Here is a 17,332-nt window from a genome sequence, read left to right on the forward strand (position 1 = left end):
TTAAAGTAAAATAGGTCTGTCGCTGCAGCAAGCCTTAACTTACAGAAAATGGGAAGGGGAGGAGAGATGCCTTATCTGATGTAATCTTCCAAAAGAAAGAAGTGTTATGCACAGAGAACAGAGGTCTTTTGTGAACAGTGCCATAGCTGTAAGTATTTCTCTCCTTACTTGACATCAGTATAACTCTTTTCGTGTGTACAGAACAGGCCTGATAGATGCAGACCAAGTGTGGCCGTGAGGCCTGTGCTCCTCCCGACTGCTGCCTCTCTGTTGACAGCTTGTCGCTCAGTGTCCCCTGGAGCATGTCATCCTCAGTTTCCCCAAATGCAGTTTTCACAACAGTATGGGGAAGTCTTAAAACACAAGCCCACAGTCCACGCAGTTGTATCTAAGGTAGGCAGTCTTGTCTTAAGTGCGCAGCTTGGCCTTATGTGGTCGCGTAGGACTCAGGGATTTCAGCGGTCATTTTTAGTGGGGCATAGAGGCCAGGGTCTCAGGTTTATTAGAACATATCGGGGTCTCCTGGGTGGAATGGACAGTTCAGACTGCTGATTCTGATGTGCCTTTCCTTTCTCCTCCTGGTCAAGAAGCCCTGTGATGTAATTAAGTCCTGGTTACTGATGGACGTGAGCTTGACCATAACACTCTAGGTGGGATTGGAAAGGTGGGACAAAAAATTAGAGGCTGTTCTTTGAGAAATGAAACGTCTCCATTCTGTTTCTCATCACAGGTGGGGTTTTTTCTAGCTCTGACTCTGTCCCATTCTTGATCACTCAAGTGTTGGTCCCTTCCCACTCAGAAGCTGGGAAGGTTGTCCTGGAATTTCTGTCTTGGCCCCATGCTCCCCTAGGGCAGTTATGACAGTTATTTTCATATCCATTTCATCAAGATGGACCTGTCTTTTGGTTAACTTGTCTGTTCCTATGGGATACCAGTCTCTAGACTGATCCTATTTCCAATAGAAATGTGATGTAAGCCACAAATGCAATCCATATTTGCAATCTTAAAATTTCTAATAGCCGTAGCAAAAGAAGAGTAGAAACAGATGAAATTAATCTTAATAATATTTTCAACTCACTAACTCCAAAATATTATTTCACAGTATAAGCAGTATGAAAAATACCAATCAGCTATTGTATGTTCTTTTCTTCATGCTCAGTCTTCAAAATTCAGTGTGTATTTTATACTTAACATCTCATCTCAGTTTGCCCTTGCCACATTTCAAGTGCGTGGCAGCTACGTCTGGCCAGCGGCTGGCATCCTGAAGAGCACAGCTCTAGACCTTTTGGAAACCAGAGCAGGGCAGGGTGGGATCCTGGCGAGCAGGTACAGTAAAGTCCTCACTTAACATCGTTGGTTATTTCTGCTACTTTAAGCAAAACAGTGTACAAGGAAACCAATTTTACCACAGGCTAATTGATAGAAGAAAGAGTTAAGTTCCACCCTGGCCAGTGTGGCTCAGTTGGTTGGAGCATCACCCCATACGCCAAAAGGTGGCAGGTTCTATTCCCGGCCGGAGCATATGCCCAGATTGTGGGTTCAGTCCCTGGTTGGGGTGCATGTGGGAGGCACCTGATGGATGTTCCTCTCTCTCTCTCCCCTCTCCTCTCTCTTAAAATTAATAATATATATATATATATACACACACACACACACATATATAGGCATTACCTTTATAAAAATAGTTAAGTTCCTATGGCATCTCATCAGTGTTCTAACAAACTGACATTATTTGAGAACCTGCTGTATTTCATTTCTCAGTCCCTTATCTCAGAGATCTTTGTTCCCCTGTCACCCAGATTCCTGAAAGTTTGTGTCGAGGAAGCACCTTGTTATCATATTTTGCGGTCCCAGTTTGGAAACCCCAATAAAGCTGGGTGCTGGCCACACACGTGTCCAGAATGGTGACAGTTCTCCCTTCCCCAGTGATTTCAGAGTCATGTCTTCTTTCTCCTCTGATTTTTAAATATTTCCTTTGATTTTTAACATATTTTCACAAGTCAGAAATAGCTGACTGCATTATTGGCTGTTTTCCTTTTGCCCAGAAAGGAATTACCCAGTTACGTGGCCCCAAATTCAGGAGCACGTTCATAAATTTCTGGTCTTCACCGTGGGATCGTTTGGATTTTTGCTGACAGCAGATCGATATTATTGGTGCATTGGCATGATTACGACCCTGTCTTCCAGAGATCTGTGGATTCCCCTATGTTGATTAATTTTACTTCTTTTGATAAAAGAAGTTACTGTAATTCCTTTCCCACAGGTGGAAAACTGAGGCCCGGTGACTGTCGAGAGCCAGTCTGTCCTGGGGAAGTCAGAGCCGAGTTGCTGAAAGGCATATTCCCCGGAGTGACTTTCAGTCTAATCATTCTTGGCCTCTGAGTCAAGCATGGTTTTGTAACAAGGTGTGGGCTGCAAGAGAATAGAAAGCATTTGTCTTTTGAGCCTTTGATTTCCTGTCTCCAGACCTGAGTTTGGAACAGTATCCAGATGGTGTTTTGCTACAAATACCAGAAAGCACAGTAATGACCGAAGCGCCTCTGCCCCCCGCCCGAGCTGCGCCAGGCGGGGCATCCTGGGCTGATGAGGCGGACGCGGCTCCACCCGCCTCTCTGCTCTGCTCTTCTTAGTGGACCCGGCGTCCTGAGTGCCACGTGGCTGCGCTAGGGGCAGGGAGAAGATGGAATGACAGAGGTAAAGGGTAAAGGGCGTCACCTCGCAAGACTGCTTTTTATTTAGGAAGGGTTGCCCTCCCAGGGATTTCCACCGACGTCGCTTGGGCCAGAGCTACGCCTCATGGTCACCCCTTGCTGGAGGGCAGTCAGTGAATCAGATACTTTTTGGCAGACACACTGTTGCTCTGAACAAATTATAAAGGTGGAAGAAAGGGGAAGTGGGTTCTGGGCAGGCAGTTGCCTTGTTGGCCACAAGGACAAATTTCTTTTTATTAGGTAACTTAGTGACCTTCCCTATGAAACATGAGCTTCCAAGGAAGAGTTGTCTTCCTGTGTCCACACACTGAGTTCCTCGTGTGTCTAAGCTAGATTTAAAATAGGCAGGTGTACCGATGTGAATGTCTTAGTTTTGGCCATGCTTAAATTAACATTAGGGGTGCTGAGTGAGGGGTCTCGGGGAACTGTACTATCTTTGCAGCTTTCCTATAAATCCAAAATTATTCCAAAATAGAAAGCTTACTGAAAAAAAAAAGTAGGTGAGATTTTTCCTATAACTTCTATTTTCCTTTTTGGTTTAAGAGAAGGTGAGTACAAATATAAATAATAGAGAAAATATATGAAGACCATTTTAAAAGAAAAAACACTAAATCTCACCACTGATATCTTCTTTTTCTGAATGTCTGCTGCTTCCTCCTTCGAGGGTGTAGTCTCCTCAGCTCTTAAGGAACACCTGATAAATGACTGTGCAGTACAGCACCACAGGTTAATGTGGTAACCTTCCTGGGAACAGTACACATCCAGGAGTGAGCCTTTGGTGGGCTTTCACACCCAGTGGTTCCTGGGTAGCCTTTGACTCCAGTACCCCCAGCACCACATTGGATGTCTCTCTCTGAGTTTGTTGGCCCTGCTGAGTTTATCTGGTTTAGGTAGGATGCCTCCTTTCCCCCCTCCCCCCAGACCGCCTAGAGTTGCTTCAAGACCCTTCCCCTACACATAGGTGAAGTCTGTAAAGGCTTGTACCTTGGAAAGGCAACCTTTGGGCATGGACACCCTGGGCCCTTGATTGGAAGCCCACACATGGCTAATCTTAATTGGGTGTCTGTGAACCAGAAATGCTCATGGGCCCTATATTATTTTCTTGTGCCTGAATTCATTTACAATGAATAAAACTGAAGTTCAGGGCAGTTAGGTAACTTAGTAAAGAGTGAAGCTGGTGTTTTGCCCAGGGCCATCTGAGGCCAGAGCGGCATGTTCTGTGTTATTGCTATGTCCTTGTAATAAGCAATTCCAAAGTAATAAACATTGCGCCCTGGTGAAGAGTTCTGTAGAAAACATGCCCAGCCAAACTGCCGTCTGTAAGGTGGAGACGGGAATAAATGAGGGAAAAGTGGACTCTGTTTTCTTATGTTTGTAAGCCCATCTGCCTCAACATTTGGCATCATCACATCTTTGGATGGGAGACAGACTACTGAGGAAGTTAAGGGATGGATTCCAGAGTTAATTTGTCAGTATTTCTGCCTTGGATCTTTCAGTTAATGACTTTGGGATCTTGGGCAAGTTCACCTTGTATAATCCCTGGTTTCTCATCTTTAAAATGAGAATAGTTATAATAACTCTCTCATTGCGCTGCTAAGAGAACTAAATGACGTAATCATGCAGTGTATGTAGCCCAGGACCCAGCACAGAGTATCACTCAATAAATGTTAGCTGATGGTTATTATCATTATTGTTGTCATCAATATCCTCCTCGTCCGATGCCTTGCTGGGTGGAGTTTATATAACTTGGATGCCTCACCCATTGCTGGTCTTAAACAGTAGCTTATATATGCTCTATGCTGAATGTATTCTTGTTACATAAACCAATACTGAAGTGCTTTAATTAGGCCTTTGGATTGATGCCAACCACTCCAAAAGATCTAGAATAGAGTTACACATTTCTGTATTTGAATTACGTATCTGAAGCATTCCATTTGCCAGACAGCATAAACTTGTTTTTAGAACTCTCTGCACTTCCATTCTGATCTAGGCTCTGAAAACAGCTTCATGTTTCTTCAGAAGAAACATACCCCTTGCTCTGAATTTTATCACTAACAATAAAGGTTCTAGTCTCTAGAATGCAGCCGGCTGTTATTTAATGGTGCATGGAGAGGAATAAAACATAACCTAACCTTCTTTCTGTTTATTACCTTTCTAAGCCTGTGTAATCACAACGCTGTGTTTTGATTTTCTTCCTGATTGCTCTCTTTTTAAAAATTAATTATTTTTATTTTTCAGCTACATTTGACATCTGATATTATGTTAGGTTGAGGTGTACAACGTAGTGATTAGACATATTATAATTTAGCAAGTGATCACCCCAGTGAGTCTACTATCCGCCTGCCCCACACGTAGTCACTGCAATAGTACTGACTGCATCCCCTGTGCTGTACCTTACATGCCCCCTGCTGACTTTACTGAATTTACTTTGAATCCCTTTTCCTCTTTTCTTTCTCACCTTGTCTACTCTCGCCAATCAATTAAATAAGCGTATTTGGCTTCTAACTTTGTGAATGTGAAGTGTTTTGTTTTAGTTATATCAGTTGATAGGACTTCATGCCTTAAAACAATTTCCTGCTTTCATATCCCCTTCTCAGTGTTGTCAGTGCTCAGGAAGTAATTATTCTAGTTCTCTGACTCACTGTTGTTATTGCCTTTTGAAGAGTTTTGTGTCCCAAGCCCTGTCCTTATGTGGCGTGAGCACTTAAGCACAGTTGCTTAATGCTCTTGAATCAAGGACTTTGGCTGCTCTAGGAAGCAGGGCTCTTTCAGCTCCTGCATCCCTATGGGATGGTTCGAGGTGGATGGTTATGGCCTTAAGTGCAGCTCAGATTTTCTTTCTTTTTTGTTGTTGTTTTGTTATTCCTTACCCTAGGGTACTTTTTCCATTGATCTTTTTGTTTGTTTTAGAGAGAGTGGAAGGGGGGAGGGAGGAGGAGAGAGAGAGAGAAACATCCATGTGAAAGAGATACTTTGACCAGTTGCCTTCCACAGGCACCCCAACCAGGGGTGGGAATGAACCTGCACCCCAGGTACATGCCCTTGGAAGCAAACCTGCGACTCGTCAGTGGGTGGGCCGACACTCTATCCACTGAGCCACGGCTCAGATTCCCTTTTAAAGATAGTTTTAATCTTTTGTTGTAGTTAATTCTCAGTTTTTGTTTTCCACCCAACAGGATTAAAAAGCATAATATTAGTATTTTTTAGTCTTGATGGTGTTTTTCATATGCAACATACTAAATGATATCTGGGGCTTGAACTCTCTAGAAACTCTGATGTAGCAGGAGCAAAGGAGTGCCCGTGCACCCCTGGATGTGCGAAACAACTGAACACTTCTTTGTTGTTGGCAGGGAAGTTGCAGCATTTTCACTGCACAATTTATTTGCCTTTTAGAAACACTAAGTTGGAGGACTGGGTCTGACACCTATTGATCCTTGGAGTTTGTTGGTACGATCCTTCGGCCACATTGTACACTGAGCGAAGGGGTGAGCGCCACCCAGCTCTGCTGCTGTGGGATGTAGTGATGATAGGATGCTGGAGGGTCATTCTGAGCCATCGAGGAGGTCACTCCAAGCTACCACTTGCTTCATTTCCTCTTGCGTGCTTTCTTATCTCCTTCTGATCCCCGTATCTCCTCCTGAGAGGACCACTTAGGACCTACAGACATTACTTAAGAGCACCAACAAACTCCAAGGATAAACAGGTGGCAGCTAGTGAGGGTCCTCTGTCTCTAAGAGGACCTTGAAGACCTTTTAGCTTTGACAGTGGTTTGCAGTCTTGGCCTCCCCAGCCTCATCCTTACTGACCTTCTTCTTCATTATAATAGTCAGTATCTTTGTTCCCCTCTCTGTTTAAGCCCTCTTTTTACCCCACTAAATTGTTTATGTGATTCCCATATCCAAGACCACCTTTTCAAAAAAGTGTTCCTGATGTGCTGTCCAAGGAACTGTTGATACCTGCATTCTCTTTCCCCCACCCTCATCCCAGCCTTATCACACTGTTGGATTCAGTTCCCTTGTTTCATGATGCCTGTTGTGTTATGTCATGTGCCAGAAAACATTTCAAGGATGGATGAAAGTATGTGACCTTCCTCCCTCCAACTAGATAAGTAGCCTAAAATGTCCTTTATATTCAGCTAAGCTTGTAGGGCTCAAGATGATAAGTTTTCATTCCTGGACTGTATGTGTGGGTGGAACTAAAGCCAATTTCCTCCCTTTAGATAATCAGCTTAAAAAATGTCTTTATGTTTGCTAAAAATCATCCTAATAATTTTTAAGGGAAAAAAATGTAGCTACATTATCCACAGGAAGAAGAATATATCTGAACTGTGTCACTTTATTATTGTGATAGCTTACATGACATCTCCCGTATGCTTTCTGGAAAGTAAATGCACACTGTGAGTAAGGATCTGTTTTCTTTTACCAAATATCAACAGCATTGTGCTTCTCGAGCCCCTATTTTCCTAAACAATAAGATCCTTTTATATTTACATTCTTCAGCTTTCTGGCTGTGTCTGGTTTTCCTCCTATTTTATTTCTCACTTAATGCCAAGACATGCCCCTAGAGAATCCCCCCAGTGCAACAGAGGCGGCTTGGAAAGTCCCAGAAATTATCAACTGAATGACTACAAAATTGTCAGTTTCAATTACAGCTGATGATATGAGTACAACTAGAATATTAGACATTAAATGTCAGCTTTGAACATTGTCTCTTCCTGTTTAGATATTAAAATTCTCAAGGAACAAAGACTGAAATTTGTTACATTTTATATGTCACAACATTTACCATAATATAAAGGTTCTGGTTAGCATTGAAATCTGAAAAATGAAGAATTGGAACAAGCAAAATTTAGAGACAACAGTTACTGTTCTCCTTAATTTTTATTTCCTTCTCTTTAATTCCCCCCCCAGATCTTAGGTTATTTTTTCTGTATTTTACAAAGACCAAGTTGCCTGTGCAGCAAAGGATTTTTGTATCTAACATGGAGAATGCCATGTTGAAGTGTAGAAAAAATCAACTTTTTTTTCTCTTTGGAATATAAACTTTATGTCGTTTAGCTGTTGTTTATTTCTTGAGACTCTACATATGTAATTTATGGCTATATATAAAAAAAGTTTGGCTTTCTTAATGTAGTTACTTTCTAAAACTTCCTGTGTCTTCACTCACTCCTTCAATTCTTGCTTTCCTTTGACTTCTGAGATTGAAATATCTCCTAGTGGGATACTTGCCAGACTTGGATATCTGGTTAAGATTTCATATTTTTCACGAGTGAAGATGTGACAGAAATGCTCATGGGAGATGGACAAAGTATTCTTTGAAAGAAGGGCAGAAAAAAACACACAGAAGAAATGGGTTCTGTGCAGGAGCTTAAATGGCCAAAGGCTGAAGTCAATTTTTAGGAGCCTAAGAACACTTAAAACACTGTATATGTCAGATGTCATTTAGAATCTCTTCCATAAATTATCCCATTCACAGAAAAACTATGCCCCCCCCAAAAAAAAAAAAGAGGTTTAAAACTGTTAGTAAGTTGCCCAAATAACAGCTAGTAAAAATGGCAGAAATGGGATCAAACTGAAGTGGTGATGCTAGAACCTTTGCTTTCCATTGCATATTATTCTCTAAGTTATTCAGCATAAGAGAGTTTTCAATAAAGTCCCAACCTAATTGGTTTGTTCTTATATGAAACAGAGTCTCTTTTAGCAGACTTTGGTATTGATAAGCCTGAAAGGATGAGCAGATGAAAGTGTCATATTCCTCTCATCCTGCTAAGATATATAGCTCGGACATGTGCACTTAGTAGGTGCTCAGATTGTTGAATAAATAAATGGGTGTTATGTGTGATTGATTGATGCTATAGTATGGATGCCTCCCTGCACTCTTTCAACTTTTGTAACTATGATGATCTATGTTATTATACCTAGGGCTATCCTCACAAACCAAGCAAATGTATGAAACTCAATGTTATAGAAAAAACTCAATGCATTGTTCTTAATGTTTTAATTTCTCCATGCCCCAGCAAACTCTTCATGACCTACCGTCAGCCCACAGATTGGTTTGGGGGAACTGCTGAATATACAAGAACTAGGTAGTTCAAAGTTCCCTGTATTCGGGACATGCTGTTCATTCCTCTGGCCACCCACCACGACAATTCCCTTCCAGCCATTTATGGAGCACATTCAGCTGAACACATAGTAGTCCAGGATTTGAGATGCCAGAATGATTAAGACACAGTCTGGGCTCCCAAGCCGAGTGACCTAGTTGGGGAAAGAGATGTGCTCCCCTATCATCACCCCTCACACACACACATTACCTACAATATGGTTTCACAAGAAGACTACTCATTGCCAAGTGTGTGAGTGACAGCTGACAGTCTTATGAGAGCTCCCTTGTAGGTAACGAACAGTTTTTCTCTTCCTGCTTTTAAGATTCTCTCTTTGTCCTTAAACTTTTTCATCTTAATCATGATGTATCTTGGTGTGGGCCTCTTTGGGTTTATCTTGTTTGGGACTCTCTGCACTTCCTGAACTTGTACATGTATTTCCATCACCAGGTTAGGGAAGTTTTCCATCATTATTTTTTTAAATAGGTTTTCAATTTCTGGCGCTCTCTCTCCTTCTTTTGGGACCCCCTGATCCATGATGCAAATGTTGATATGCTTGAAGTTGTCCCAGAGGCTCCTTACACTACCCTCATTTTTGGGGAATACTTTTCTGATTATATGTCTTTGCTTCCTTATATTCCAAATCACTGTTTTGATTCTTGGCTTCATGTACTCTATTGTTGATTTCCTGTAAATTATTCTTCATTTCAGTTAGTGTATCCTTCATTTCCAACTATTTTTCTTTTTTTATGGTTTCCATGTCCTTTTTTATGCTGTTGAAATTCTCTCTGGTAGAGTAGCCTAATGTAGTAGGTGTCCTGTAGGGTCCAATGGCACAACCTTCTCCTTCACCTGAGCTGGGCACTTCAGGTGTTCCACCCCCAACACCCCCTGTGGGATGTTTTTTTATCCGACACATGTGGGTATGAAACCAGCCCATTCCATGTCTCTACCCCTCCTACCAGTCTCCATGTCGCTTATTTATATCCTTAGTTGTAGGATCTGTTCAGCTAGATTTCAGGTGGTTCTGCATGATGATTGTTCTGTAGTCTAGTTGTATTTTTGATGTGGTTGTGGGAGGATGCAAGTGTTACATTTACGTATGCCACCATCTTGACCGGAAACTCGAAATTCTTCCTTTAAGCCTTCTGATTCTGTTGGCTGGAGTCTTCTGCACTGCAGTGCTCAGTGGCCAGGATTTCAGACAGTCCTCATCTGTTGCTTCTTCTCCCCAGTGTCCAACAAGCACCCATTCGTGGACAGCAATCTTCTCTACCAGTTCAGAATGAACTTCCGGCGGAGGCGAAGACTCATGGAGCTGCTCAATGAAAAATCCCCTTCCCAGGAAACACATGACAGTCCCTTCTGCCTGAGGAAGCAGAGCCACGACAATCGGAAATCTACCAGTTTTATGTCAGGTAAATCAGTTTCATTGTTTATCTGATCACATGTTTTTGTCTTTTGAGAAATAGTATAGTCATAATTCCCCTTTGTGAAATTCTGTTCCCTATCAAATTTTTATTTATTAGTAACCAAGAAGTATGCAAAAGAAAAAAGACAACCAAATTGTTCCTGCGGAGTCAAATTAGATTATCATGAAGTCTGCTTTATAAAATTATGTATTTGAATTATAGAAGACCTCTCATGTTCTCACTCACACCTTATTTATATTTATAAACAATTGTTTATCACAGCATTGAAAAGCCATATACTTTAAGGATGAATAAAGACTTCTGAGGGCATATGCAACTAAAAGGCAACTGATTGTCAATCAATTATGAAAGGGTGTCACAGAACAAAGAAGAACTATGAAAAGCAGACACAGGGGCTCATAAAGCACAATAGCCTGGGACATTACAAATAAGATCAAACAGTCTCATATTGACAAATGAAGCCTGAAAGAAATGATGGTGACTGATGTCCTCAAAGATGATTGCATTCACCCAGAAGAGGTTAGCTTGATGTGTCATTCTGTGTAAGAGGCTAAGGTGCTTAAAGGGGTATCTTAGCTCCTCTGAAAACTTTGTGTTGACTATGGTTGGCCTAAGGTCTGGAAGCTCTGGGCTTAACCTGAGGACAAAATGTTCCATGGGTGTCTTGGCTACGTATAGGGAGTGACACTGAGAACATTTGCAACTATATTGAGAATGTTCTGTGCCCCTGTCAGTGAGTCAAGCTTGGTTGCATGAATTTTCTCATATAATTCTCACAAAAACTTGAAGAGGAAAGACTTTTATCCCCATTTTATGGGTACCCTAAGTTGTGGTCTTCTGCAAATTTGGAGGAACTATTCATGTTTTCACTAGTACTAAGGTTTGTCTGCTTTTTAAGTGGGCCCAACTGAATAAGTAATGATGACGGGAAGGAGGAAATAGTAACCATGGTCACCATAAAAGCCAGCTTTTATTTTGTGCTTCTCATGTGCCAGGCCTTAAACTGAGTCCTCTCCATGGCCTCTTTCATTCATCATACACACCTGGCTCTCCTCTCCTTTGTTGAGAGCCAGCCAACTACATGGCAGAGAGAACCAGATCAGATCATTGAAGCCTCTGTCTCACATGCACTTTCAAAGCCTAAATATGTGCTGTGTATTTTAATCTCCTCTTCAGTGGCTCTGGGTGATTCATGATTTCATATGGAATCAGGAGGCATTTATTAGTACTGTTAATTCATTAAGTATATAGCCAGCACTTAATTTACTTCCTTCCAGGGACTGCTCAGCATGGGCATAGTCATTCTCCAAATAATATTTTATGTAGCTGAGTACTTACATACATTATATTATCCACTCCTTGCACCAGTCCTCTGAGATAGCATCATTCCCCCTTTACAGATGGGGAAACTGAGGCTCAGAGAACTGAAGGGAATGGCCTCAGGTTGTACAGTTGGTAAGTGGCAGAGTTGCTACACAAATCCTTGCTTTTCTCACTCTGAAGACAGAGTGCTTTTCCTGGCACAGGTGACTCAGCTCGCTGTACCTTGCAGCTGAAAGCCCACGTGCCCTAGGGAACCAAGACCACCGCCCTGGGTGACCGTGTGTTTCCCGCCCGCAGTCAGCCCCAGCAAGGAGATCAAGATCGTGTCGGCCGTGAGGCGGAGCAGCATGAGCAGCTGTGGCAGCAGTGGCTACTTCAGCAGCAGCCCCACCCTCAGCAGCAGCCCCCCTGTGCTCTGCAACCCCAAGTCTGGTGAGTGGCGAAAGGCGGCCCCTTTCTGACTGTGACCTTGGGGGGCTTGGGCAGATGTGTGGGGGCTGGGTTCCCTGGGAAGCAGATTCTCAGAGTGCCAGAGACTAGTGTGTGGGGATCTTACTACCGAGTGTCCTGGGATCAAGACCGTTTGTTGGAAGAGAAGGATATCGGGTGGGGCAGAGGAGAACTGAGCTGTAAGCCGTCTCAGCGAAGGCTGCAGGGGATAGCCCTTCACAGTTGCCCAAATTTGGGGTGAGGTGGCCAGGCCTTTGTACCTTCATGTTGACCAGTCATTAGGTGTTGGCTGCCCCTGGGAGGAGGGTGTGACTTTGAGCAAGAGAGATAGTTGCAAAAACTGTTGAGAGCATTGGCATCTGAGAGCTGTCTGCCACTGGCAGCCCCAGCAGCCGGGAGGAGCCCCTCAGTCAGTCCTGAAGTAGGGTTTGAGCAGCGTATCAGTGTTCCACACAGCGGGGGAACTAGGGATTCCCCAGACTGCAAGTGATGCCAAGATCTGTGGGGCCCCCGCTCCCCTAAGGAGGAAGCGTGGTCTATGCAAACCCAACTGTACCTGGAACTGACTCTTGGTGCCTGGTGGTTTCAGACTGTACTCATCAACCTCTATGGCCTTTACATTCCAGAAACAATCTAGGCACAGAGATTGTTGATGAACTTGGACTTAGAAGCAATCCTTCCTTGACCTAATTAGCTCCTCAGCCCCACAAGGGCCTGTAATCCATTGATACTACCACCTTGACACTGCCCCTGACCCCCCTCCTTCCCAGGACTAGATTGCATGGTCCTTCATGATAACCACTGCCTTGAAAATACCCTCAACTCCGTTTGTTTGGTGCTCTGTCCATCCTTAGTTGAATATATTACCTTCAGGAAAGAGACTTTGTTTCTTTGTTCATGTTGTTCCCTCATCACCAGATGTTGGGGATACGAAAATGAGAGGTCATGACCCTTCCCTCAGTGACCACATCATCTCTTTGGAGAAGAAAAATCATTATGCATTAGTGAGAAGGACAAGTAGATGTTGTTAGACGGGCTTTACCAGAAAACGCTCTCATCTAATGCTGTTACGTAGGCAATTGGGTGTTTTTTAAAAATATATTTTTATTGATTTTTAGAGAGAAAGAAAGGGAGAGGGAGAGAAAAAAACATCAATGTGAGAGTGGAATATCAATTGGCTGCCTCCTGCACTCCCCCTACCGGGGATGGAGCCCGCAACCCAGGCATGTGCCCTGTCCCCGAATCAAACCGGCAGCCTTTCGGTGCATGGGACGGCCCGACCAACTGAGCCACACCGGCCAGGGCGGGTATTTTTTTTAACCTAACTTTTCCCTTTTTTTTTTTTTTTTTACTGCCTTTGAAGGGTTAGCTGTAAGAATAAAGTTCTAACTTGCAAGTCAGTGAAGAAACTTGCTTCCACACTAACTCTGGCTGGAAAGTCATGGAGCACTCAAGTATACTGGGTTTTTTGATTAGTGTAGCATTTCCGTTAAGGTAGACTCAGAAAAGAGAACTTTATTATTACAAGTAGGATATTGGAAGTCCTGATAGATATCTGACATTAGAAGTGAAAGAGTTCCTTTCAGGAAAGGATCAGTGCTAAGTCCTTTTACATGTTTTTTGCATACAGTAGTGGAATATGAACAAAGCGTTAATTACTTAAATTAACCCATCTTCCCTGAGGTAGGTTTGTGTTGTTTTCTTTCTCCTTGCCCCTTGGCTCACAGGGAAATGTTTGCTGATATGCAGGCAGAAAAGTCAGGTTGCCTTTTTGGTGTCTTTAAGGACCAGAGCTATCAGGACTTAATTGTGATTCAGAAGTCCTACCTCTTACCCATATTCTGACAAGCTTCTCCTTCGTTCTTAAGAGGGATCCCAAGATGCAGTGAGTTCATCTGTGATTTTTTTTCTTCAAGCAGATAAACAGGCCTTTCTAGTAAGGCATTTAAATTTAATCACTATACTTTATATATCACTATACTTTATATTTTTACTGTATACAAATGCCCTAAACCAGAGGGGAAAAAAAGTGCTATGGGTACTACCATAATCTATTGGTATCATGGTGATGGGTAATTACATTTTAAAGGCTGCAAAAAAAGAAAGCCAAAATATAATTCCCTAGGCTTCAAGGTTTTTATATTTTTCAACAGAATAAAAAGATAAAGTATGTTAAAAGCCAGAAATAACAATTGTTGGTGAAGATATGAAGAAAAGGGAACCTTTGTGCAGTGTTGGTGGGAATGTAAATTGGTACAGCCACTGTGAAAAATAGTATGGAGGTTCCTCAAAGAATTAAAAGTAGAATTACCATTTGATCTAGCAATTCTACTTCTAGGAATTTATCTGAAGGGAAACAAAATCACTACCTCAAATGCTTATTGCACTATTATTTACAATAGCCAAGACATGGAAACAACCTGAGCATCCACCAATGGATGAATGCAGAAAGAAGTCAGATGTATATCATTTACATAATATTTATATAAAAGTTGTATAACATATATATGTAAATATTACTTAGCTGTGAAAAAGAAGGAAGTCCTGCCATCTGCAATAACATGGACGGACCTTGAGGGTATTATACTAAGTGAGATAAGTCAGACAGAGAAAGGCGAATACTATATGACCTTACTTATATGTGGAATCTAAAACACAAAAACAAAAAACTCATAGATACAGAGAACAGATTGGTGGTTGCTGGAGGTGGGGGATGGTGTGGCCAAAATGGGAGAAGCAGTTAAAAGGCACAAACTTCTAGTTATAAAATAAATACTGGGGATATAATGTACAGCATGGCGACTATAGTTAATAACATTGTATTGTGTATTTGAAAGTTGCTAGAGAGTAGGTCTTAAAAGTTCTCATCCCAAGAAAATAACCCTTGTAACTACGTGCGGTGATGGATGTTAATCCACTCCTTCCCCCTCCCCCTGGCCCTCTCGCGTCCCTCTGCCAGGTTCCGTTTCTTCTCCTTGCCATAGCTCTGTGAGTCGGGTGTAGGCTTACTTACGCTTGCTAATGTTTTCTGTCTTTACTCAGCTAGAGCATAAACGGTGAGGCAGGGATCTTTCCCCCTTTTGTTCCCTGATGGTCACACATGAGGCCTTCAGTAAAATATCTGCGGGATGAATGAATGAGGCCTCAGAAGGGTGCACCTTGACTGTGTGTGTGTCTTACAGTGTTAAAGAGGCCCGTCACCTCTGAGGAACTCCTGACTCCCGGAGCACCATATGCAAGGAAGACATTCACGGTACGCTCAGTGTTTGGTTTTTCTCTTGCGCTGCTCCTTTTTTGGGGCCTTGCCAGCATGTCAGTGTGCCAGCATGCATTTTACAGATGGAGTTGAACAACCTCTTAATTTTCCTTTTTTTGGGCATAATTATAATAGTGGGCTTTCTGGACCTGTAGGCACTAAAATGCTTTAAGACTTGACATGACTTATTATTAATACAGCATTTTAAACTCCTCTTGGTGTGTCCTTAAAAAAATTGTGTAATATAATTACAGATTTTAGGGCAAATGGCAGTACAAATAGTCAATAATTCCTTCTGGGTTACAGTTCATTCTAAAAATCATTTAAGACATTAGGGAGTCGTTAGATAGAGAACGAGAACTGTGGGATAAGTTGTTCTGCCATAAGGAACGGTGCTTTTGACAAGGTTAGCTTCACACCTGATTGGGGAGCACTGCGTACCTGTGAGCACCTCCTGACCACCTGCCCCTTCGTGGAGGTCCCTCAGCCTTCCTCCCACTCCTACCTGCCCCATTGGTTTTCTTCAGACAGAATCTAAGTGCTCTGCTTGACAGCACCTCACCCACTCTCCTTCCCTTGGCCCTTCACCTCTCCATCGACCTCCTCTTTAAAACACTTCTGCTCTAACTTTTGTGTTATGGACTCGGGGGGAAAAATCTATGCACACCCATTTACACTGCAAACATTTGTCTAGGACTCCTTCCCATTCTGAACACTGAGGAGTTAAAATAGGATGGTCCCAGTCATAACCAGTCAGTATGAAAACGCACTGCTCATATGCCTGCCTCAGGGGAAAAGGTCAGCGGCATTTGGGGGTGAAACTAGGTATAATGAACTAATAGCAGCAAGCCCTAAAGCCAGTGAAGTGCTTCAAAGTCTTTTTGAGAATGTTCACTGACGTTTCATTGGTTTCCTGCCTTTCCTCAGTGTCTAAGCATTCAAGAGACAGCTGATTGTATTTTTAAAGTATTTCTTTTTCATTTTAAATGTCAATGCCAGCCTCACCAGGCACCGACTGTGAATGTGTTTCATCCGTACTGCAAAGACCTGTCTGGGAGCCGCCCAGGGAACATACCTGCCATTTCTAACAATGATTCTATAGGAAAAGGCATCCTCCAGTTTCAAACACTTTTAGACCAGCATCTACCTGTAAATTGTGAACTTTGTGTACTTTTTCACTTTCTTTTGTTGGTGGAGAAAATTGTGTTTTGAGAAAGCCAAGACTCTTCACATTTCTCACCATAAGTAATTTAAATTGTTACTTTAGACCACAGGGACGTAGCAGGGTCATCCAGAAAGTATCATTTGGATTTAGGGGAAAAGAGCAACCCAACAGAAATTGGCTCTGGAGAGAAGATTCAACCACATATTTAAGAACCTTCTAAACTTCCCATTTGACTCTGATATGAAATTGAATAGCAGCCTGAGAGAGAGGCAACCTGCCGGTTATTTACTGAGTGGCGCCCTCGCAGAAGAAGCTGCTTTCTGCCAAACAAGTGTTTCTTGACCACATTTTCTGCATCGATATGCCTGTGTTTATGATGGAAGCAAAGTGCTCCTTCCGCTCCTGCCGGGGTCGAGATAAAACAGAGAAGAGATCTGTCATGGCAGGCCCTTCACCCTGGGCTGGCTTTCTCTGCCTGGGAAGGGCAGGCGAATTGCCAGGGGCCGCCTGCTGATGGCTCTTTGTGGTTTTCCTGCAGATTGTCGGTGACGCCGTGGGCTGGGGCTTCGTGGTGCGAGGAAGTAAGCCGTGCCACATCCAGGCCGTGGACCCCAGTGGCCCCGCGGCCGCCGCGGGAATGAAGGTACCTCCTGTGAAGCGGTGTCTGAACACTTCTCGCTTTGTTTTATTGTTGGTGCCATCTGAACTTTGGCACCCTAAGTGTTTGGTCCCATTTTTTTCAAGTTTCCTTTTCCCTTTCTGAATGGGGTTGAAATGGAGCCAAGACTGTGTGAGGTAGCAACTAGGAGGACAAGTTTTCCTGCCCCTCTCACTGTGCCTCCTTGGTCTCCAAACCTCCCGTGGTTTTTCACATTGCTTCCCTTAACCAACACT

At 42.9% G+C, this 17,332-nt stretch overlaps 1 protein-coding gene across 1 annotated transcript in view; it reads left to right on the forward strand.

Annotated features, from left to right (window-relative positions):
• Nucleotides 1–17,332, forward strand: part of DEPTOR (DEP domain containing MTOR interacting protein) — a 94,459-nt gene that overhangs the window by 59,495 nt on the left and 17,632 nt on the right. Inside the window, exons 5-8 of the mRNA XM_081117088.1 lie at nucleotides 10,047–10,229; nucleotides 11,865–11,999; nucleotides 15,200–15,270; nucleotides 16,977–17,081. Of these exons, the coding sequence (XP_080973214.1) occupies nucleotides 10,047–10,229; nucleotides 11,865–11,999; nucleotides 15,200–15,270; nucleotides 16,977–17,081 (494 nt within the window). The remainder of the gene's footprint in view (nucleotides 1–10,046; nucleotides 10,230–11,864; nucleotides 12,000–15,199; nucleotides 15,271–16,976; nucleotides 17,082–17,332) is intronic.

This window comes from Miniopterus schreibersii (genome assembly GCF_964146895.1).
Source record: "Miniopterus schreibersii genome assembly, chromosome: 17".
Lineage (NCBI taxonomy): Eukaryota > Metazoa > Chordata > Mammalia > Chiroptera > Miniopteridae > Miniopterus > Miniopterus schreibersii.